The sequence below is a fragment of the Notechis scutatus genome, chromosome 2, assembly GCF_049901735.1.
Source record: "Notechis scutatus isolate UNSWTSFEM ecotype Mainland chromosome 2, rNotScu1.2, whole genome shotgun sequence".
Taxonomy (NCBI): Eukaryota; Metazoa; Chordata; class Lepidosauria; order Squamata; family Elapidae; genus Notechis; species Notechis scutatus.
This window is the reverse complement of record NC_142010.1, coordinates 7,369,043-7,390,783: the sequence shown is the minus strand read 5'-3', so window position 1 is coordinate 7,390,783 and position 21,741 is coordinate 7,369,043. Positions and strand designations below refer to the sequence as shown.

Sequence of the window (21,741 nt, the reverse complement as noted above, 5' to 3'; positions counted from 1 at the left end):
AGAGATTGGACTGCCATTTGTCAGAATTGGGCAGGGGGTTGGACTAGAAGACCTCCAAGGTTCCTTTCAACCCACTTATTCTATTCCATTCCATTCCATATATTTCTTCTACCTTATATTGACAATTGTTCCCTTTCTTAGCCCCCATTTTCTAGGCCCTGCTTTATAATTTTCTCTATCTAATGGAGACTTCCCTGCAAGTAAATTTACAGAATTTACACATGGCATTTAACATTTAGCAGTTGTTATACAATTTCCTCCTTCAGGAATCAAACTTCATGCTGGGTGCTCTTGGAGGCAGCCCTGGCCAGCGGAAATGAAGATGGCTCCCTTGGAACATCTCTCCTGATGTGTTGTCATGTCCTAAATTACGGGTCTTCAAACGTGACAGCTTTAAGACTTGTGGACTTCAACTCCCAAAATTCCTCCTCCAGTCATATTAGCTCAGGAACTCTGGGAATTGAAGTCCACAAGTCTTAAACTTGCCAAGTTTGAAGACCCTTGTCCTAAATCCTTGGGAGCCACATTAAATAAATCATAAAGATTTGGGGTGTAAAGAGGCTTTGATCCCCACTGAGAGACACCCCCAAGAAAGCTTATTTTGTAATTTTGTAAAAAAAAAACATTAACTTTAACATCATTAACATCATTAACTCATTAACTTTTAGGGCTGAGACATAGCTAATCTTCGTAAGCTAAGTAGCATCACATTTCACTATTTCACTTGGGTCAGTTGCAAGGGTCGGTTGCTAGAAGTCAAAACATTTTGAAAGCATTTAATCCGTGAAAACACCTTGCAGACGCCTTAGGTAGAGACGGGACAAGCGTTTCCTATCCGGAGATGGAAGTCAAGAGGACAAAATCTGTGCCTACAAAGCTGACAGTACAGTAAGCGGGCTCTGTGGTTGAGTTTAAAGAGTTAAAACCATCAAGTACTGTATTGCTAGAAAAGATGGGAAGAGTGGAGAAGCGCAGAGGAACTTCCTCTTCCGGATGCCTCATGGGAGGAAGGAGGTGTGATGGAAGCAGCAGGTGGGAGGAGAGTCCGGGACCAAGTCGGGCTGTTCGGTTCCCTCCACGGCCTGGAAGCAGAGAAGCAACTGGGCTGAAGCGTGTTAGCTGCTGCTGCTGCAGATTCCTTCCCTCCCAAATATAAGCCCACCGGTGGCTGCAGTTTTCCTTCTGGTGAGAAGATTTAAAAAACCTCTTTTAAGTTCAGGCTGTTTCTCCATCACTAGAGGAGTGTTACAGAGGAACGTCGTTGGAAGGATCCCTGGAGGTCATCTATTCCAACCCCCTGATCGAGCAGGAGACCCAACATCATTTCAGAGAAATGGCTGTCCAGTCTCTGTTTCAAAGCCTCCAGTGATGGAGCACCCACAACTTCTGAAGGCAAACAGTTCCCACTGGTTTGTTCTGGGTGTCAGGAAATTTCTTCTTAGTTCTAGGTTGCTTCTCCCCTTCGTTAGTTTCCATCCATTTGTCCTGCCTTTGTGTGCTTTGGAGAATAGGTTGACCCCCTCTTCTTTGTGGCAACCCCTCAATTATTGGAACAACGCTATCATGTCTCCCCTAGTTCTCTTCCTCACTAGACTAGCCATTCCCAGTTCCTGCCACTGTTCTTTACTTACTTCAGCCTCCAGCCCCCTAATCCTCCTTGCTGCTCTTCCATGGGCTCTTTATGGAGTCTCAACATTTTTTAATTCTTGGTGACCAAAACTGGTTGCAGAACTCCAAGTGTGGCCTTACCAAAGCATTATAAATTGGTACTAGCACTTCACTTGATCTTGACTGTATCCCTCTGTTAATACAGCCTAAGATTGCATTGGCTTTTTTGGCCACTACAACACTCTGCTAGCTCACATTTAAATGATTGTCCACTGGGATTCAATGTTCCCTCTCATAGATACTGCCAGGTTCCACCTATTCTGTATACCCTCATCTCAGTCATTTATGAAGATATTGAAGAGTACTGGACCTAAGACAGAACCTTGTGATATCCCACTGCTTACTTCCCTCCATGTGGATGTGGTACCATTAAGGACTATGCGTTGAGTATATAGTTTGTCAGCCAGTTACAAATCCATCTGTTGGTGATGCTGTCTATTCCACATTTTTCTAGCTTACCAAGAAATAGGTTGTGGTCTACTTTGTCAAATGCCTTGCTGAAGTCTAAATCCAGATAATCGGAGTTGGAAGAGACCTTGTAGGTCATCTAGTCCAACACCCCACCCAAGCGGGAGACCCTACCCCATTTCTGACAAATGGCACTCCAATCTATTCTTGAAAGTCTCAACTGATGGCGCTCCCACAACTTCCGGGGGCAAGCTGTTCCATTGGTTGATTGTTCTCTTTGTCAGAAAGTTTCTCCTTATTTCCAGGTTAAATCTCTCCTTGTTCAGTTTCCATCCATTATTCCTTGCTGCAGCCCCTCAAATATTGGAAGACTGCTAGCATGTCTCCCCTGGTCCTTCTCTTTACTAAACTAGCCATGCCCAGTTCCTGTCACCTAATCTTCGTAAGCTAAGTAGCCTCATATTTCACTATTTCACTTTGCTCAGTTGCAATGATCAGTTGCTGGAAGTCAAAAACGACTTGATAGCATTTAAACACTGAAAACATCTTGCAAACACCTTAAGTACTAGAGACCGGAGAGGCGTGTTTTTCTTTTCTTTTTTTCTTTAAAAAAAAATTTTTTTTATTAAGTTTCTTTTGTTACATCGTAAAACATGGTATCAACAACGTTCTTGGCATCTATACAGGTTTTTGGTTTAAATATCATAATACATTATATTACATTTGTCTTCTACTAAATAATAGCTTTAACTATGATTACTATTCTTATATCTTTATAAAATTTACAAAATTTTGTTTTACTTTCTTAAGGGTTGTTTCAATTAGAATTTTTGTCTCACTTCTTAGGAGAAGCGTGTTTTTCTGCCTCCTATCTGGAGATGGCGATGGCGATCAGGTAGACAACATCCGTGCCTGAAAAGTGCTCAATACAAAACTTTATTATACATAATAAAGGAGTTAAAACCATCGAGTACCATATTGCTAGGAAGGATGGGAAGAGAGGAAAAGCGCAGAGGAACTTCCTCTTCCAGATGACTCATAGGAGGAAGGTGGTGAGCAGAGCGGCTTCTGTGCCCTTCCCAGGATCGAAGCAGCAGCTGGCAGGTGAGTTGGGGGCAGCAGGTGGGATTAGAGTCCGGGAGCAAGTCGGGCTGTTTGGTTCCCTCCACGGCCTGGAAGCAGAGAAGCAACTGGGGTGAAGCGTGTCACATCCACAATGTCTAAAGGCAAGCTATTCTATTGGTTAATTGTCCTCCCTGTTAGGAAGTTTCTCCTGAATTTTCTCCTGGTTGCTTCTCTCCTTGATTAGTTTCCATCCATCGTTTCTTGTCCTGCCCTCTGGTGCTTTGGAAAATAAATTGATCCCCTCTTCTTCCTGGCAGACTCTCAAGTACTGGAATACTGCTATCATGTCACCCCTAGTTTTTCTTTTCTCTAGACTAGCCAAACCAAAATCCTTCAACCATTCTCCATATGTTTTCATCTCCAGGCTTTTAATCATCTTGCCTTCTTTGCACTTTTTCCAAAGTCTCAGCCTCTTCTTTGTAATGTGATTAAAACTGGATGTAGTATTCCAGGTATGGTCTTACCAAGGCTTTATAAAGTGGTACTAATACATGCCGTGATTTTGATTCTATGTCTCTGTTTCTATAACCAAGGATTGTATTAGCTTTTTTGGCTGCTGCTGCACACTGCTGACTCATGTTTAAGTGATCGTCCACCAAGACTCCAAGGTCCCTCTCACAGTTACTGTTTTGGAGCCAGGTTTCGCCTAATCCGTACTTGTTCCATTAGGTTTTTTTCAGCCCAGGTGTAAAAGTTTGCTTTTCTCCACATTCTATTTCATTTTGTTGGATAGGGCCTATTTTTCAAGATCTTTTTGGATCCTGAACTTGTCTTCTGGGGTGTTGGCTATTCCTGGCAGTTGATTTCTTCTTCTATACCCTCATCTAAGTCATTTATGAAGATATTGAAAGTACTGGGATTAAGACAGAGCCTTGTGATATCCCATTGCTTACCTCCCTCCATGTGGATGTAGTGCCATTAAGGACTATTTGTTGAGTATATGGTTTGTCAGCCAGTTACAAATCCATGTGCTGGTAATGCTGTCTATTCCATATTTTTCTGGTTTACCAAGAAAAAGGTTGTGATCTACATTGTCAAATGCCTTGCTGAAGTCTAAATCCAAAGCATTTCGCTGGTCTACTACATTAGTCACTTTGTCAAAGAATGAAATAAGATTGGTTTGGCATGATCTGTTTTTAACAAACCCGTGCTGGCTACTAGTTATGATTTTATTTGTTTCTAGATGTTCACAGATCTGTTTTTTTATTGTTTTTTCCAGTATCTTCCAAGGTTGTTAGGTCGATGTTAGGCTGATTGGTCTGTAGTTACCTGGGTCTATTTTCTCCACCTTTTATGAAGATGGGAACCACATCAGTTCTCTTCCAATGCTCTGGTGGTTCCCCAGTGCTCTAAGATTTTTTAAAAATATGATACAATGGTTATGAGATAACATCTGCCTGCTCTTTCAAAACTCTGGGATATTATCCCTCAAGTCCCGGTGATTTATATCCATCAAGGTCCGACGGGGTTCCCGTACCATTTTCATGTTTATTTTAATTTTTATTTCTAAGTCTGCCTTTTACATATAGATATGATAAATATATATAAACAATATATAAATGTTTTTTTAAAAAAAGAAAGTGTAGGTGAGAAATTGATTGTTTGAATGTTTGGCCTGATTCATTTTACTCAAACATTTCTTAGGATTAAATTTGTAGATGGAGAGAAAGGGGAAACGGAAAATGACTAACTACTAGTTTTTGGTTATCAGCAGAAGTTTCTGGATATTTCCTTTTCCAGAAGTTGTGGAATTCCTCAAAAAGGAATTTTGGGTGGAGCTTTTTTGTATGTTGATTATGTAATTCCCACACGTGGAGTTTCAGTCTTCTACCTTGGTTTTGCCCAGATTTTGAGCCCCCGAATTCCCCAGCCAGCATAAAAGTAATCCTCAAGATACAATATTATGGGCCTTGAAATTACGGTTGCATGTTGCAATGACTGGTAACTGAGATGGCTTTCCTTAACTACCTGAATCCCCTTGCTCTCCCTGAGGCAGCCATTAATCAAATGTGCGAGTTGCTAAGCAGAGTACTGGCTACCTCAGGACTGAGGAAAGCTCTTGGAGGCCTAGAGCAGGGCCAGGCTTGCCTGCCGTAGGCATCCCTGGGGCTCCCCACCCTCCAAGACACCCTTTTCTGGGAATATCTGGACAGCTGATTGTCAGATCTATGTATCTGCCATTCTTCAGTGGAAGGAGAAGTGGGGGGAGTTGGTACAAGTAATCCTTTTTGATGTAACCTGAATATATTAAATCCTATATTGATTCTGTATAACTTGCATATGATGTACTACTGGAGGAGTGGAGCCAGATGTCCTGAAACTTGTCACCTCTTGAAGAGGTAACAAGATGAGAAGGAACCATAAAAATTTCAGCTCTGGAAGATACTCCTGGGAACTCTGCTAAGATATGTTCCCAGGGAAGGGGAGGGGGGAATTAACATGTTGGTTCTTTGTTTGACTAAATCCACATCTGAATAAGGGGAGGGGTTCTAACTTCCTTTATCTATGACTGTATGCCTGGGGATATCTTAGACTCTGCTTTGCCTAGTGTTGAGATAAAATCCCTTTCAATAAAGGATTCCTTTTGGAACACCTGGTTTTCAGAAGTTCATTCTTTTCAGTTGAAGGGAAAAACTTTTATCATGGCCGCAGCATCCCACACTGATGATCCCCATTTGTGACCTTCCCAGCTAGCTTCTCACAAGCAAAATCATTGGGTATACTGGCAGGAAATTGTAAGTCCGCAGTCATATGGAATTGCCTTTAACAACCTACAGTGATTTGCTTAACAAATACAGAGGAACAGATGCAACTTGGCACTGTCATGTGACATCATGCTTAATGATTGAGCTGCTTAATGACGCAGATATCAGTTCCAATTATGGTAAATTAAGTGAGGACTACTTGAGTGGGGATGTCACCAGAGTACTTGTGGACAGTGTTTTCTGCTCTTATTTGCATTTGAGGACTTCCATAGACAAAAGTGATGCTTCAAATCTTGCAGAAGCTTTCGGCATGATTTCATCAGTTAAAGCCCCCACATCTCTAAATTTAGCTCAGAAGGTTTGAATGTAAACATTCTGGAACATTTTATCAGACTTGAAAGACATAGATTTTCACATGAATACATATGTAGGTGGGTATATCTGCAATTATATAATCTATCCCCAGCACTACAAGTTATAATTGATGATAGTCCTTTGTGTTGCTAAGAATTTGATTGAACACATATTTGAACATGGATCTCACTAGTCTTCCATGTGTCAAATGAATCATAAACAAGGTAAGTAAGAGATTATTCTAGTATTGGGGCATGTTTGTTTTTTCATTGCAATATTTACTTTTTTATTTTTTCACATCATCTCTAAACATTTTATAAACAATTAATGTTACACTTTTCTTTGAATCTTACAGACAAAGAAGATGGCAAGAAGAGCACTCAGGACAACTACAAATAACAAGCAATGTTGAAAAGGGAAATAAATCAAGCCAGAAATCAAAATATTTTCCATTTCATTCAGAAAACCATACAATTCTCCTCCTCCTCCAGAAGTTGTTAGACCAAATTAAAAAAGATTTCAAGCCAGTATAAGCAGATTATGCACAACTGAAGGATACATTATATGAAATGTCAAGGGAGATTATTTTAATTCAGCATTTCTGGAAGTCAGTTGGAGGAAAAGGTGAATAGTAAAGCCATGTGGAGCAGACAGTAATATAGGCCTCTCCCTGTGAGGAAGAAAATGGCTTGAATGAAAGCACCACTAAACAAGGCATTGTCTCAATTCCAGTCTGGTGATACATCAGTGGATTGACTCCAGGGAGAAACTGTATGAGTGTCTAGATAATGGGAAAAGCTTCATTACAAATTTTCATCTCATGAGACACCAGAGCACTCACACAGAAGAGAAACCCTTTGAATGTCCTGATTATGGGAAAGTCAAAATTCCACACTGGTAATATTCCAGAAGACTCTCATAGGAGAGAAATGCTTTGAATGTCCTGACTGTTGCAAAACTTTCGGTTGTAATTCCAGCTTGGTGATACATCAGAAGAATCAAAAGAAAAAAAAACCGTTCACTGTCCTGACTGTGGGAGAAGTTCCAGTCATAATTCCAGCCTGGTAATACATCAGAGGATTCATGGAAGGACAAACCCTATGAGTGTCGAGATTTTGGGAAAGGTTTCGTTACAAATTCCTACCTCTTGAGACACAAGAATACGCACACAGGAGATAAACCCTTTTAATGTCCAATCTATGGAGAAAATTTCAGTCAGAATTCCAAAACAATGATACGCCAGAGTACACACACAGGAGAGAAACCCTTTGAATGTCCTACTTGTGGGAAAAGTTTTAGTTGTAATTCCTCACTGTTGGTACACCAGAGGGCTCATACGGGAGACAAACCCTTTGAATGTCCTTATTGTGGGAAACATTACAGTCAGAATTCCCACCTGGTGATACACCAGAGGGCTCATACAGGAGAGAAACCCTTTGAATGTCCTATCTGTGGGAAAAGTTTTAGTGCTAATTCCAACCTAGTGAAACACCAGAGGACTCACACAGGAGAGAAACCCTTTGAATGTCCTACTTGTGGGAAAAGTTTTACTTATAATTCCACACTGGTGGTACACCAGAGGGCTCATACAGGAGAGAAACCCTTTGAATGTCCTACTTGTGGGAAAAGTTTTAGTTGTAATTCCACACTGGTGGTACACCAGAGGGCTCATACAGGAGACAAACCCTTTGAATGTCCTTATTGTGGGAAACATTACAGTCAGAATTCCCACCTGGTGATACACCAGAGGACTCATACAGGAGAGAAACCCTTTGAATGTCCTATTTGTGGGAAAAGTTTTAGTAATAATTCAAGCCTGGTGAAACACCAGTGGATTCACACAGGAGAGAAACCCTTTGAATGTCCTGACTGTGGGAGAAAATTTAGTTGCAATTCCACACTGCTGATGCACCAGAGGATTCATACAGGAGAGAAACCCTTTGAATGTCCTATTTGTGGGGAAAGTTTTAGTCGCAATTCCACACTGCTGATGCACCAGAGGATTCATACAGGAGAGAAACCCTTTGAATGTCCTATTTGTGGGGAAAGTTTTAGTCGCAATTCCACACTGCTGATGCACCAGTGGACTCACACAGGAGAGAAACCCTTTGAATGTCCTGATTGTGGGAAACATTACAGTCAGAATTCCCACCTGGTGATACACCAGAGGACTCACACAGGAGAGAAACCCTTTGAATGTCCTATCTGTGGGAAAAGTTTTAGTAATAATTCGAACCTGCTGAAACACCAGAGGACTCACACAGGAGACAAACCGTTTGAATGTCCTGACTGTGGGAAAAGTTTCAGACAGAATTCCCACCGGCTGAAACACCAGAGGACTCATATAGGAGAGAAACCGTTTGAATGTCCTATTTGTGGGAAAAGTTTTAGTGATAATTCCAGCCTGGTGATACACCAGAGGACTCACACAGGAGAGAAACCCTTTGAATGTCCTATTTGTGGGAAAAAATTTAGTAATAATTCGAGCCTGGTGAATCACCAGCGGACTCACACAGGAGAGAAACCCTTTGAATGTCCTGACTGTGGGAAAAGTTTCAGGCAGAATTCTCACTTGTTGAAACACCAACGGACTCACACAGGAGAGAAACCCTTTGAATGTCCTGACTGTGGGAAAAGTTTCAGACAGAATTCTCACTTGTTGAAACACCAGAGGACTCATACAGGAGAGAAACCCTTTGAATGTCCTATTTGCGGGAAAAGTTTTAGTAATAATTCAAGCCTGGTGAAACACCAGTGGACTCACACAGGAGAGAAACCCTTTGAATGTCCCGATTGTGGGAAAAGTTTTAGTTGCAATTCCAATCTTGTGAGTCACCAGAGGACTCACACAGGAGAGAAACCCTTTGAGTGTCCTATCTGTAGGAAAAGTTTTCATTATAACTCCAACCTTGTGAAACACCAGAGAACTCACACAGGAGAGAAAACCTTTGAATGTCCTGATTGTGGGAAAAGTTTCAGTCAGAATTCCCACCTGGTGATACACCAGAGGACTCATACAGGAGAGAAACCTATTGAATGTCCTACTTGTGGAAAAAGTTTTAGTAATAATTCAAGCCTTGTGATACACCAGAGGACTCATACAGGAGAGAAATCCTTTGAATGTCCTATTTGTGGGAAAAGTTTTAGTAATAATTCGAGCCTGGTGAAACACCAGTGGATTCACATAGGAGGGAAACCGTTTGAATGTGCTATTTGTGGGAAAAGTTTTAATCGCAATTCCACATTGGTGATACACCAGAGGACTCATACAGGGGAGAAACCTTTTGAATGTCCTCTTTGTGGGAAAAGTTTCATACAGAATTCTGACCTGGTGAAACACCGGAGGACTCACACAGGAGAGAAACCCTTTGAATGTCCTGACTGTGGGAAAAGTTTTAGTCGCAAATCCAACCTTGTGAGGCACCAGAGGACTCACAGAAGAAAAGAGAAACCCTTTGAATGTCATCATTGTGGGAAACATTACTGTCAGAATTCCCACCTGGTGATACACCTGAGAGAAATCATTGAACTGTCCAGGCTGTAGATGTTATTTCAAGCATAAATCATCCCTTATTGCAGACAAATATTGCACACAAAAGGAAAAGAAAGATGAGTTTAGAGAATGCTTGAATTTCATTTGTGATCTCCTATTGAACATGTAGGTGAGAAATTGATAGCTCGAATTTTGTTTTAAAACGGAAGCATTTGTTCAGGCAAATCTTGTAAATCTTGAAAAAAAATTAACATATACAGATATTTTGAATGTGGAAGGGGAACTAAAAACTAAACAAGAACTACAGATCGGGTGTTGATTTATCGTGGTGGCCATATATGCAGATGCAAACAAGATATGAGAAAATTGTTAAGATATATGGCTTTTATTAAGAGCGACAACATTTGATCAAATACTGTTAACAGTAGATGAAAAGTTAAACAAGAAATTATATTATTACTGTTAGGGATATACACCCTAGCAGAACCTGCACGGCAGTCAGGCAGGCAGGCAAATATGTGAGATAAAAGTTCTTGTAGCTTACACTCAGTAAAACAGATACACTGTGCTAGTTAAATAGTTTATTCCAGTAATAGTTTTAGCATAGTCAAACAGTCCATATATCATACACTAGTTCAGTCCGTCCGGGGATTATTAAGTTGCAAAGTCCAGTGTTGAAAAAGAGGTCATTAAACTTACAAATATCAGTCCAGTAATATATCTCTTCGCAGTACAGATATGAAGAAATCAAACCTCCTTTCTTCCTTCAGCAACAGCAGAGAACACGCAGTTAACAATCCATCATCGTCAGCAAGCAATCCAGTAAGCCAGCAATCAATCCAGTTCTCTTTCTCCCTCTTATGGCGATTTACAGCCACACCCAAAATTACATGTTTTGCAGTTAAAGTGACACACACTTAAACTCACTATCATAGTCTATATATATTATTTTACCCAAACTACGTTAGGTAACCTATGTTATTCCTAACAATTACTATTATTATTATTGTGGAATTATTACTTGTGGAAGCAGCTATTTTGCCACACTGTCCACACTGATAACGCAGAAGGACAAACCTCTCTTTTTTGCTACCTTAACATGAGGAAAAATTGTACAATAGAAAATGTTATCAGAAGAACATGAGATATAAAAAATGGATATTGTCAGTGTTGCTATGAACATTAGGGCAAGACAAAACGCTCAGAGCTGCATCAAACTGTGAGATTAGTAGCTATTAAGTTTAATAATAAATGAATTTAATAATAAAAAGGTAATGTAAAGCTCATTTCCCACCTTTTGCTCAGTGATGAGGATACAGATACAGTGGGTTTCTAATGAACTGCAATTGTTAAGTTGTAATCTGTGTCTTCTGCATTTTGCATCTCTGACCAATCTGTCTTCCTCAGTTTCCCTTCCCCCATTTTAAATTTAGAATTTCAATTTCAGTTGTACATCAACCCATGCACTCTGTGTCTCTGATGATGTGAGCTGCAATTAGGTTTCTGCCTCTTAATTTATTTGTTGCATTGCTATCTGCTCCTAAATTCTATGAAAGAATGACATTTCATTAGGCACAGTTAAAAAATTAGAATGGCTAAACTGGAGCTGTTTTTATTGGCATTCTTTTCAGATTCAGGGATGGTTTTCTTCATCACTGCCAGTCTGAGAGAAGCAAGTTAGGATGTATCAAACTGGACAACTAAGCTACGGTTTTCCTTTTAACATTACAAACCTCTAAAGCAGCCATTGGGTGTGCCAGTGGGTTTGCAGACATTTGAAAATCATACTATTTCAGAGGATCTATCTGACTCGAAGAGCTGAAGACAGATTAACAGAGTTGGAAGGGACCTTGTAGGTCATCTAGTCCAACCCCCCCCCCCAAGCAAGAGACCCTACATCAGTTCTGACAAATGACAGTCCAATCTCTTCTTGAAAGCCTTCAGTGGTGAACTCCCACAACTTCAGAAGGCAAGTTGTTCCATTGGCCAATCGTTCCCACTGTCACAAAATTTCTCCTTATTTCTACATTGAATCTCTCCTTGATCAGTTTTCATCCATTATTCCTTGTCTGCCCTAGAGGTGCTTTGGAAAACAGTTGGACCCCTTCCTCTCTGGCAGCCCCTCAAATATTGGAACACTGCTATCATGTTTCCCCTGATCCTTCTCTTCACTAGAAAAGCCATGACCAGTTCCTGTAACCGTTCTTCATATGTTTTAGTCTCCAGTCCCCTAATCATCCTGGTTGCTCTTCTCTGTACTTTTTATAAAGTCTCTAGTTGTCCACTAACACTCCAAGGGACCTTTCACAATAAGTGCTATTAAGCCTGGTTTCACCCAGTCTATATGTGTAGTTTTGGTTTTTCTTACTAACAGACCCCAAACCGTTAGGATTGGCAGCTATTTTTCTTCCACTCTTGCTCTCAGCACTGGCTCTCCACAGGGCTGTATGCTGAGCCCCCTTTTGTACTCTACACCTACGACTGCACTTCCTCTTGTCCCACTAACTCTACAATAAAATTTGCAGATGACACCACGTTGATGGGACTCATATCAGGAGGAGACGAGACGGCCTATAGGTCAGAGGTTCTCAGACTGGTCTTGTGGTGCAAGAGTCATAACCTTACCCTGAACATCAAAAAGACCAAAGAATTGATTATAGACTTCAGAAGATGCAAAGCAGAGCCTCTCCCACTATACATCAATGGAGACTGTGTGGAAAGTGTTCATAGTTTTGAATTTCTAGGAATTCATATTTCCGACAACCTTACTTGGTCGGTCCACACTATGGCCACTGCAAAGAAGGCCCAACAGTGCCTGCACTTTCTGAGGTTGCTGAAAAGGAGTGGTTTGGGTGAGAAGTTCCTGGTTACTTTTTACCACTCTACCATTGAGAGCATTTTGGCATACTGTGTAACGGTGTGGCATGCTGGATGCTCTGCAGTGGATAAGAAGATGCTCCAGAGAGTTATAAACACAGCACAAAAAATCATTGGTTGCTCTCTTTCTTCTTTGGAAGAGATTGTGAAGACCAGACTCCTCTCTAGAACAATAAAAATCTCCACAAACCGTTCTCATTCTGGACATACATATTTCGAACTGTTACCATCAGGGAGGCATTATAGGTGTCTTAAAATGAGGACTAATAGATTGAGAAACAGGGTTTTTTTTCTAAAGCAATAATTGTCTTCAATCAAACAGTGCATTTGTGATTTAGTCCTATTATTATTATTATTATTTTAATTTTTAAATACTCTAGTGTGATTGTGGTGTTTGGGGCACTGTGCTGGAGTAGCTTTCAAATTTCATTGTATTTGTGGAATGCAATGACAATAAAGCTATTCTATTCCAAGTGTAAGACTTTGCTTTTATCTACACTGAATTTCATTTTGTTAGATAGGGCCCAGTGTTCAAGTGTAGACATAGACCCATTAAGGACTAATTGTTGGGTACAATTTGTCAGCCAGTTACGAATCCATCTGGTGGTGATGCTATCTATCCCACTTTTTTCTAGCTTACCAAGAAGTAGGTGGTGGTCTATTTTGTTGAATGCCTTGTTGAAGTCTAAGTATATTATGTCCACGGTATTTTGCTGGTCTACTAATTCAGTCACTATCTTGAATGAAATAAGATTGGTTTGGCATTACCTGTTTTTAAAAAACATATGCTGACTTCTAGTTATTACTCTACTCGTTTCTAGATGTTGGCAGATCTGGTTTTTTATTACCTTTTCCAGTATCTTCCTGAGTATTGATATTAGGCTGATTGGTGTGTAGTTTCCTGGGTCTGTTCCCCCCACCTTTTTTTTTTTTTTTTTTTTTGAAGATGGAAACCACATCAGCTCTTTTCCAGGCCTCGGGTAGGTCCCCAGTGCTCCAGGATTTTTGAAAGATGTGGTACAGCGGTTCTGAAATAACATTTGCCAGCTCCTTTAGAATTCTGGGATGTAATCCATCAGGTCTTAATGATTTTATTCATCAAGATCAGACAGATGTTCTCTTACTATTTAACTTCCCTGATGACTCTCCACATTATGAATCAGATTCAACAGACATTGTGAAAGTTGAGGTCCCCATGATGGAGAAGACAGAAAATGTTTTGAAAAAGCCACCAATAATTAGTAGTACTGCTTCACACTATCCTAGTGAGACCACACTTAGAATACTGCATCCAGGTCTGGTCACCACAGTACAAACAAACGTTGAAATTATGGAAAAGGTGCAAAGAAGAGCAACTATGATTATAAATGGTCTGGATACTAAATCGTATGACGATCAATTGAGGGAGCTAGGATAACAAGACTATTGCCTCGTTTAGGAACCATTTAAGATTATGATGATACATAAAAAACCATTTGGCAAACAGTCTTTGCATTTACAACTATCACATTGTCCCCCAATCCTGTGATAACCATTAGCATGCTTCCCAACAAGACAAACTTCATGTAGAAGGTAGAAATAAAATCAAAGGTATATTGATTCACTTAATGATCAGAAGAGAAGTGAGGTCAAAAGCCTGTTGTAATAAAGCGGTTTTCCAGAATTGCCAATCAGAGTTGTGGTTGTTACGCGAGGAGTACCCACATTCATTCATCACCACCCTGAAGGCTTCTTCCTGCGATTGATGGGGAGGAGACCAATGTGCAGTAGGGAGTCTCTCTGGATGGCTTTCCTATTAGAGAGCTGGTGTGCTGCATGGGGAAGGTGCTGTTGCTGGATTAGGAGTGGGGACACCCAAATTGCAGTCCCTCCTCAGCCATGAAAGGTCCCTCAGGCCAATCCCCACTTGGTAGACAGACCAAGAGATCAAGTCCCCAGGAAAATTCTAACATTTTTTTTTACATTTGAGAGTGAAGATAATAAAATCTTGCAACACTGAGTGTGTTCTGCCTCCGCCCCCACACACAACGTATTATCTCTTGTGAATTAGAGAGGTGTTTGTAAAATTATTTTGTTTTGTATATTACTTTAAACATTTCAGATTAAAAAGGGTGTGCATTTCAAACAAATCCTTGGGACCCACAGGAAATCACTGATAAAAGTTTAGGATATAGAAACGTAATCATCTCTACTGAGAGCCATACCTCTACAAAAGCGCAGGAATCTCTTGATCGGCTTCCAATCTGCAAACTAACACCCTTCAAATATTCTGCTCAGGAATACTCAGTTCTGAAATCTTACTCCAGACATTGGGAAGAGTGCTCTAGCGAGATTCACTCCCCAATAATACAGATAGGGAATTAATGTTGCATGTTCCATTATTCTATTAATTGAATCAGGCTAGCTAATTTTGGAAAGCTAAATAGGGTCAAGCTTCCATCTTCAAGTTTCTGTCTCTTGCAAAACTAAGCGTTCATGAGTTGTCCTGCGCACAGACACCCCACAACCAATAGCTGGCTGGAAAAGTCTTGACTGATCCTTAAAGGAGGTGTGCTTTGACTGCTGTATGGTAATTCCCCTCCACTTCTTTCCCTTGGTGTTCTTGCTTCTTGCATGGGAAGCTTCTTCTTTTTCTGTGGTGATGAGTGAATCTTTGGGAGGCCCAAATGAACAAGTTAGTGAAAATCATCATGGAAAAAGTCTATCGATGTGATTACTGGAGTGAAAAAATAACATGCATAATCAATTAAAAAAAATCATGCATCTGTCTTAGGTAGAGATAGAATGACATGGTTTTCAGCTTTATGTAATTGGCGCACAATAGATGAACAATGGTCGTGCTAAACAACTGTAGAGCATTGGTAACTGAGTTGTAAGGAGTTGAAACATTCGAACAGTAGATTCCTAGAGAGGATTTCGAGGAGAGAAGGAGAACAACAGCTTGAGAGTTTCCTCTTCCGACTCTCCGCTGAGATGTTGGAGGCAGCTGAAAGGTGAGCTGAGCACAGGTGGAGGCCAGAATCAAGTAGGGCTGTTTGGGTTTCCCCAGGGTGTAAAAGCAAAGAAGCAACAATGTAGAGTTGTAATTGCAGGAATGTTCCTATCTTGGATAGCAAACCTCAGATAAGGAATGTTTACAAGCAAATACAACTCAGGCAAACAAAGTCACTCATCTAAAGGAGGATTAGAGAGAGGAAGTAAACATATGTTAGACTTTAACTAGAGATAATTAATTGTGTTGGTTGCTATGCTAAACAGTAACGAAAGTTAAGCAGAAACCAAAGTTAACCAATGTTGAAGGATAACTAAAAATGTGTATAAATGCAAGACTAGATTCCAATAAAGTTCATCATGATTCAGTTGATCATGATCAAACAACTCGACTGCCTCGTCATTACAACACAACAAGGCTGAAACATGTCAGCTGCGACATATTTCTTCCCTCCCCAGATTGTATTCCAATGGTGGCACATGCCTTAAAATTGGTGCCTGCATTTTCCTCTGTGTTGGGAGTTTTAAAAAGTCTCCTGTACTATATTAGCATACTCCAAACCCTCACAACTGATTGGTCCGGACGGATAGCGACCTGATTGGTCGAAACACCGGCCGTGATTGGAGCGCTAAGAATCTACCGCAATTGGCCACGCCGATCGCGGGAGATTCAAAGCGCTGCCATTGGCCGCCGAGCCGCGAGCCAGCTTATATGAAGGGATGCCGCGGCTTGGATTTTTCAGACTGTTCTTATTCCAAATAAAGAGCTGAACTCACTAGAATGGTCTCGCGTCTCATTCGAACCGATCTACCTCAGATCTAACACTGGCGACGAAGGTGGGATTGTGAGACAAGGAGACCATCCAGCACGTGGCGAGACAGCACGCAGCAACAGGCAGCATGGCCGGCATCAACTCACCACCTGCACCCTTCAACCCTGCTACCGAGGACTGGGAATCCTATACTGATAGGTTCCAGATGTTCCTCGAGAGTAGCAACCTCAAGGATGCCAACGGCCACAAGAAACGAGCCGTGTTTCTCACGCACTGTGGGCCCGCAGTGTTTAAGATGGCCAAGGCATTGGCCAAGCCAGAGGACGTCAAAACCATGGAATGGGGCGATCTCGAGCCCTTGCTGCGAAACCACTATGCCCCCGTCGTGGCCATCCTCATCCGGCGGCACGATTTCTACAGGCGGGATCAACGCGAGGGCGAGGGGCTTGGCGACTTCATGGCGGTGCTTCGAGACTTGGGCGGCCTGTGCGAGTTCGCCGACCTAGACGAGGCCCTGCGAGACCGCGTCGTCCTGGGACTCCGAGACCCCGTTCTCCAGAGCCGCATCATGGCGGAAGGGCGACATCTCCCTCGCCGATGCCCTCACCGAGGCAACCGCGGCTGAAGCAGCCAGGAAATCAGCGTCTCGAATGCGACAATCGAGCATCATGCCACGACCAGCGACCGGCGAGACGGCTCCGAACCCAGAGAAGCGACCCGAGGCCGACCATCGAGACACAACCACACACCATGACGACATCGACTCATTCTTGGAAACAGAGTACGAAGAGGAAGAGATCCACCGCCTGCAAGCAGCGCGAGGGCATCGGGAACCCTGAGGTCGTAAGTCGAGGTTCCAGTGCGCCGGCTGCGGAGGCGATCACCCCCGTTCGGACTGCCGTTTCCTCGATGCCATCTGCCGGCAGTGCGAGAAACGGGGGCACATCGCCAAGGTGTGCCGAAATAAAAGACACTACAGCCCGCGGCGACGAGATGGCAGCCCCCCGATGATGAGAAAACCCCCACCAGGCACCGAGATCGCCAGACGGAGAGGCGCTGGAGCCAAGAGGGTTGGAACAGGCGGCTAAATGAGGCAAGACAAAGGGAGGAAACACACCAGACCGTCGTTATCGGCCATTCCTCCACAAGCGACGCCAGAAAGGTATACGTAACAGTGGGGATAGAAGACCAGCCATGCGACATGGAGGTGGACTCCGGGTCCTTCCTCTCCATGGTCTCATGGCGCACCATCAAGCGCCTGGCACCCTCCATCCGCCGCCACGAATTAGAAGACCAAACACTGACTCTCAAAGACTACCAGGGAAACCGCATCCCTGTAGTCGGCAGAGGCCATTTTAAAATCACTTTCAATAACCTCACCGAAGTGCTACCCCTGACGATCGTCGACCGGGATCGGCCGAGCCTGTTGGGACTGCAGTGGTTTGCACCCCTAGGCATCGAAGTAACCGGCATCCACCGCATCGAAGAGGCGGATTGGGAAGCGGCGCTCGTGGAGGACTTCCGGGAAGTTTTCGACGACAGCCTAGGCAAGTATCGGGGGTCCCCTATCTCCTTCAATATAGACCCAAGCATCGCACCAATCCGCCTTAAGCCCAGACGAGTGCCATTTGCACTCAAGCCCAAGATCGATGAGCAGCTAGATAAGCTCATCGTGCAAGGGGTACTGGAACCAATCGATCACGCCCGGTGGGAGACCCCCATAGTCACCCCCATCAAGCCAGATGGGTCCGTGAGAATCTGTGGGGACTATAAGGCCACCCTAAACCACGCGCTTCAACAAAGCGCATACCCCGTCCCAGTAGTACAGCACCTTCTGCACTCACTGGGGGGAGGCCGGATTTTGTCAAAGCTCGACCTGGCACAAGCCTACCAGCAACTGCCGGTCAACGCCACAACCGCCGAAGCCCAGATCATTGTAACACAACGGGGAGCCTTCTGTTGCAACCGGCTCCAATTTGGAGTCAGCGTGGCACCCGGGGTCTTCCAAAGCCTCATGGAAAGACTCCTCCAGGGCATAGAGGGAGTGGTGCCCTATTTTGATGACGTCTTGGTGGCCGCGAAAAACGAAAAACAACTAGAAGCCAGATTGAGGGAGGTACTGAAGAAATTCAGAGACGCAGGACTCAAAGTCAAGAAAGGGAAGTGCCAGCTACGGGCTGAGAGGGTCGAATTTCTAGGGTACCTCCTAGACAAACAAGGGATCCACCCCACAGAAAAGAAACTGAGAGCCATAAGGGAAGCACCACGACCCAAAAACAAAACGGAACTACAGGCTTTCTTGGGACTGTTAAACTTTACAATGTCTTCCTACCTCAAAAAGGCGACCGTGGCGGGACCGTTGCATAGGCTGTTAGACAAAACAGCCACCTGGACCTGGGGAGCACAGGAGGAGAGCGCCTTCAACAACACAAAGAACCTGCTAACATCTGACGCGGTACTAATCCAGTACAGCGAGACCCTGCCATTAACAGTAACGTGCGACGCATCGCCATTTGGGATCGGCGCCATCCTCAGCCACCAGTTACCGGACGGAAGGGAAGCACCCATCGCCTTCTCGTCAAGGACACTTTCAAAGCCAGAGCGGAACTACAGCCAGCTCGACAAAGAGGCCCTAGCAGTCGTTGCCGGCGTCAAGAAATTTCACGAATACCTTTACGGTAGGACTTTTACAATCATCACAGATCACAAGCTGCTGCTAGGGATCCTGGCAGGAAATAAGGCCACCCCGAACATTCTATCACCAAGAATGACAAGGTGGTCTGAATTCCTAGCAGCATACAATTACCAGCTGGCTCACCGACCCGGAAAGGACATCACCCATGCAGATGCCCTGAGCCGCTCACCCCTGCCCTACCTGGAAGATGACCCGGCACCCACAACAAAGGTACTTCAAATAGAGACAATATCCAACCCACTAGTGACCGCGCCAGACATTGCCAGAGAAACAAATAAAGACAAGCGGCTGGCGTGAGTCCTAAGCTGGGTTGGAAAAGGATGGCTGGAAGGGGACAGGGACAAACTATTCAGACCCTTCAGAAACAGACAAACTGAACTCTTTACCGAGAAGGGCTGTATACTTTGGGGGGACAGAGTGGTAATCCCGGAAACATTACAAGAAAGGATATTGGGGATGCTGCATGAGGGACACCCAGGGATGGTTAAGATGAAAAGCCTGGCCAGAAGCTATGCATGGTGGCCAGGCATGGATAAACAGATCGAAACCTGGGTAGCCAAATGCAAACAATGCCAAGAATCCAGACCCACTCCTCCCGCCGCCCCAATCCATGAGTGGGAAACACCAAGAGGACCGTGGTCTCAGATTCACATAGACTTCGCGGGACCAACCAAGGGGCACATGTACCTTATCACAGTAGCTGCTTACTCCAACTGGCTGGAAGTAAGCACCATGAAGTCAACCACAACGGAGACGGTAATAAAGAAACTGGGCAAACTCTGCCACACACGGCCTGCCAGATATAATAGTGTCGGACAACGGGCCCCAGTTCACCGCACTAGCATTTGAACAATTTCTGGCAGGCCAGGGCATACGCCATGCGTTAACTGTGCCAGCAAACGCGGCGGCGAACGGGCGGGTCGAACGCATGGTCCAATACACAAAAAAAAAGCCATCCAGAAAATAGAAGCAACCAACATACAGGACAAAATCAATAAAATGCTCCTCATTCAACATATTACACCTAGCGCAACCACAAATAGAAGCCCGGCAGAACTAATGATGGGCAGAAAACTACGGTCAACGCTAGATAGAATGCATCCCACATACAACCCTGACAAACCCCTGGGCTCTTCCAGCAAACACAGAAAATTCAACATAGGGGACGCAATATACGCGAAAAACCTTTCAGGGGAACCACTCTGGGTACCAGCAACAATCACGCAAATAATCGGCCCCTTGTCATACCGACTGGAAACAAGCGACGGAAAAAACTGGAAGCAGCACATCAACCAACTAAGATCAAGAATAGCCGCCACAAACCACACACCCGAGCAAGAAACTAGAAGGGGGGGGGGGAACGGGAAATAGAAACGAAGGGAATCCCCTAACGCAAGCAGGACACCCCCCACCCAGAACAAATAAACCACAAATAAACCAACACTACTCACCAGTAAGCACAGGACCAACAGAGCACAAGACACCAGAACCTTCACCTGGATGGAGCAGCCAAGCCAGTTCAACCAGCCTGGAAAGATCCGGCGGGAACGACAGGAACGGCAGCTCAACCAGCCCGAGTAGACCGGGAGGGAGCTACCAGGAAAGGCCTGGCTCACCATTCCAGGCGGTTCCATCCCCAGGAACCAGAGCGACTTAGAAACCCTCCGAACCGGTCGAAGACCACAATAGAACTGAACCGCGCAGGTCAACTAGGCAGGTACGAAGCCCCGCCTACCTACGCGACTACGTCACGACGCACCAACAGACGAAACCAAGAGGGGAGGGGTGTACTATATTAGCATACTCCAAACCCTCACAGCTGATTTGTCCGGACGGACAGCGACCTGATTGGTCGAAACACCGGCCGTGATTGGAGCGCTAAGAATCTACCGCGATTGGCCGCGCCGATTGCGGGAGATTCAAAGCGCTGCCATTGGCCGCCGAGCCGCGAGCCAGCCTATATGAAGGGCTGTCGCGGCTTGGATTTTTCAGACTGTTCTTATTCCAAATAAAGAGCTGAACTCACTAGAATGGTCTCGCGTCTCATTCGAACCGATCTACCTCAGATCTATCATCTCCCACATCTTAAGGTTGACTCCTTGTAATTGTATAGGCATGTTCTTTTCTTGGCAACAATTTGGAACTAATCTGCCACTGCTTGCCTTCAGGAATTTTGTTTTTAATTCCATGTCTAGCAAACAAACACAGGATTCTCTGATGGTGTGCCATCCATGGATTAAAGTGGCACAACTGTGCTTAACCCAGAACTTTTTTTAAATCATTATTTAAGAAAATCATTTATTTGTTGTAGTGGACTTCCATTGGCAAACATGGTCCTTTAACTGTTACTAAGGCTCTTGGGATCATTTCACCAGTTAATCCACCCACTCACCTAATCCCGTTGCACTACATTTACATCAAAAAGTGTGAGTCTACTCACATATATCTTCTATATATATAAAAGCCAAAAACCACTCATGCGTCATCACAAAATCTCCAGAACCGTAAAGCCTACAAACTTGAAATCTGGCATGTATGTTCCTCTTGGCTTCTAAGTGCTTGCTAAGAGAGGATTTTTTGAAATGACCCTTGGATCATTAGTATTTCTTATGCAGAAATTATTTAACAAACTCTGGTGCTAAGGAGTTCTAC

The 21,741-nt window shown here is 43.6% G+C and overlaps 3 protein-coding genes across 7 annotated transcripts in view; all 3 read left to right on the top strand.

The window, feature by feature from the left end:
• Positions 1-21,741, top strand: part of LOC113428439 (uncharacterized) — a 196,611-nt gene that overhangs the window by 81,780 nt on the left and 93,090 nt on the right. The window lies entirely within an intron of this gene.
• LOC113431375 (uncharacterized) overlaps positions 1-21,741 on the top strand; it is a 161,216-nt gene that overhangs the window by 81,785 nt on the left and 57,690 nt on the right. Inside the window, exon 1 of one of the 3 annotated variants that reach the window (XM_087953071.1) lies at positions 3,113-3,180. The exons of the other annotated variants lie outside the window; for them this stretch is intronic. The gene's annotated coding sequence lies outside the window, so the exon portion shown is untranslated. Of the gene's footprint in view, positions 1-3,112; positions 3,181-21,741 lie in introns of those variants that run through there. 3 annotated transcript variants of the gene reach the window in all.
• Positions 1,015-10,218, top strand: LOC113430844 (uncharacterized). 2 transcript variants are annotated; one of them, XM_087952943.1, is made up of 2 exons: positions 1,015-1,185; positions 6,616-10,218. In XM_087952943.1, exon 2 carries the CDS (start codon positions 7,492-7,494, stop codon positions 9,802-9,804), a length of 2,313 nt encoding a protein of 770 aa, XP_087809069.1. In that variant the 5' UTR covers positions 1,015-1,185; positions 6,616-7,491; the 3' UTR covers positions 9,805-10,218. The 2 variants fall into 2 exon arrangements, with proteins under 2 accessions (XP_087809069.1, XP_087809068.1); XM_087952942.1 differs by lacking the exon at positions 1,015-1,185 and adding an exon at positions 3,091-3,180.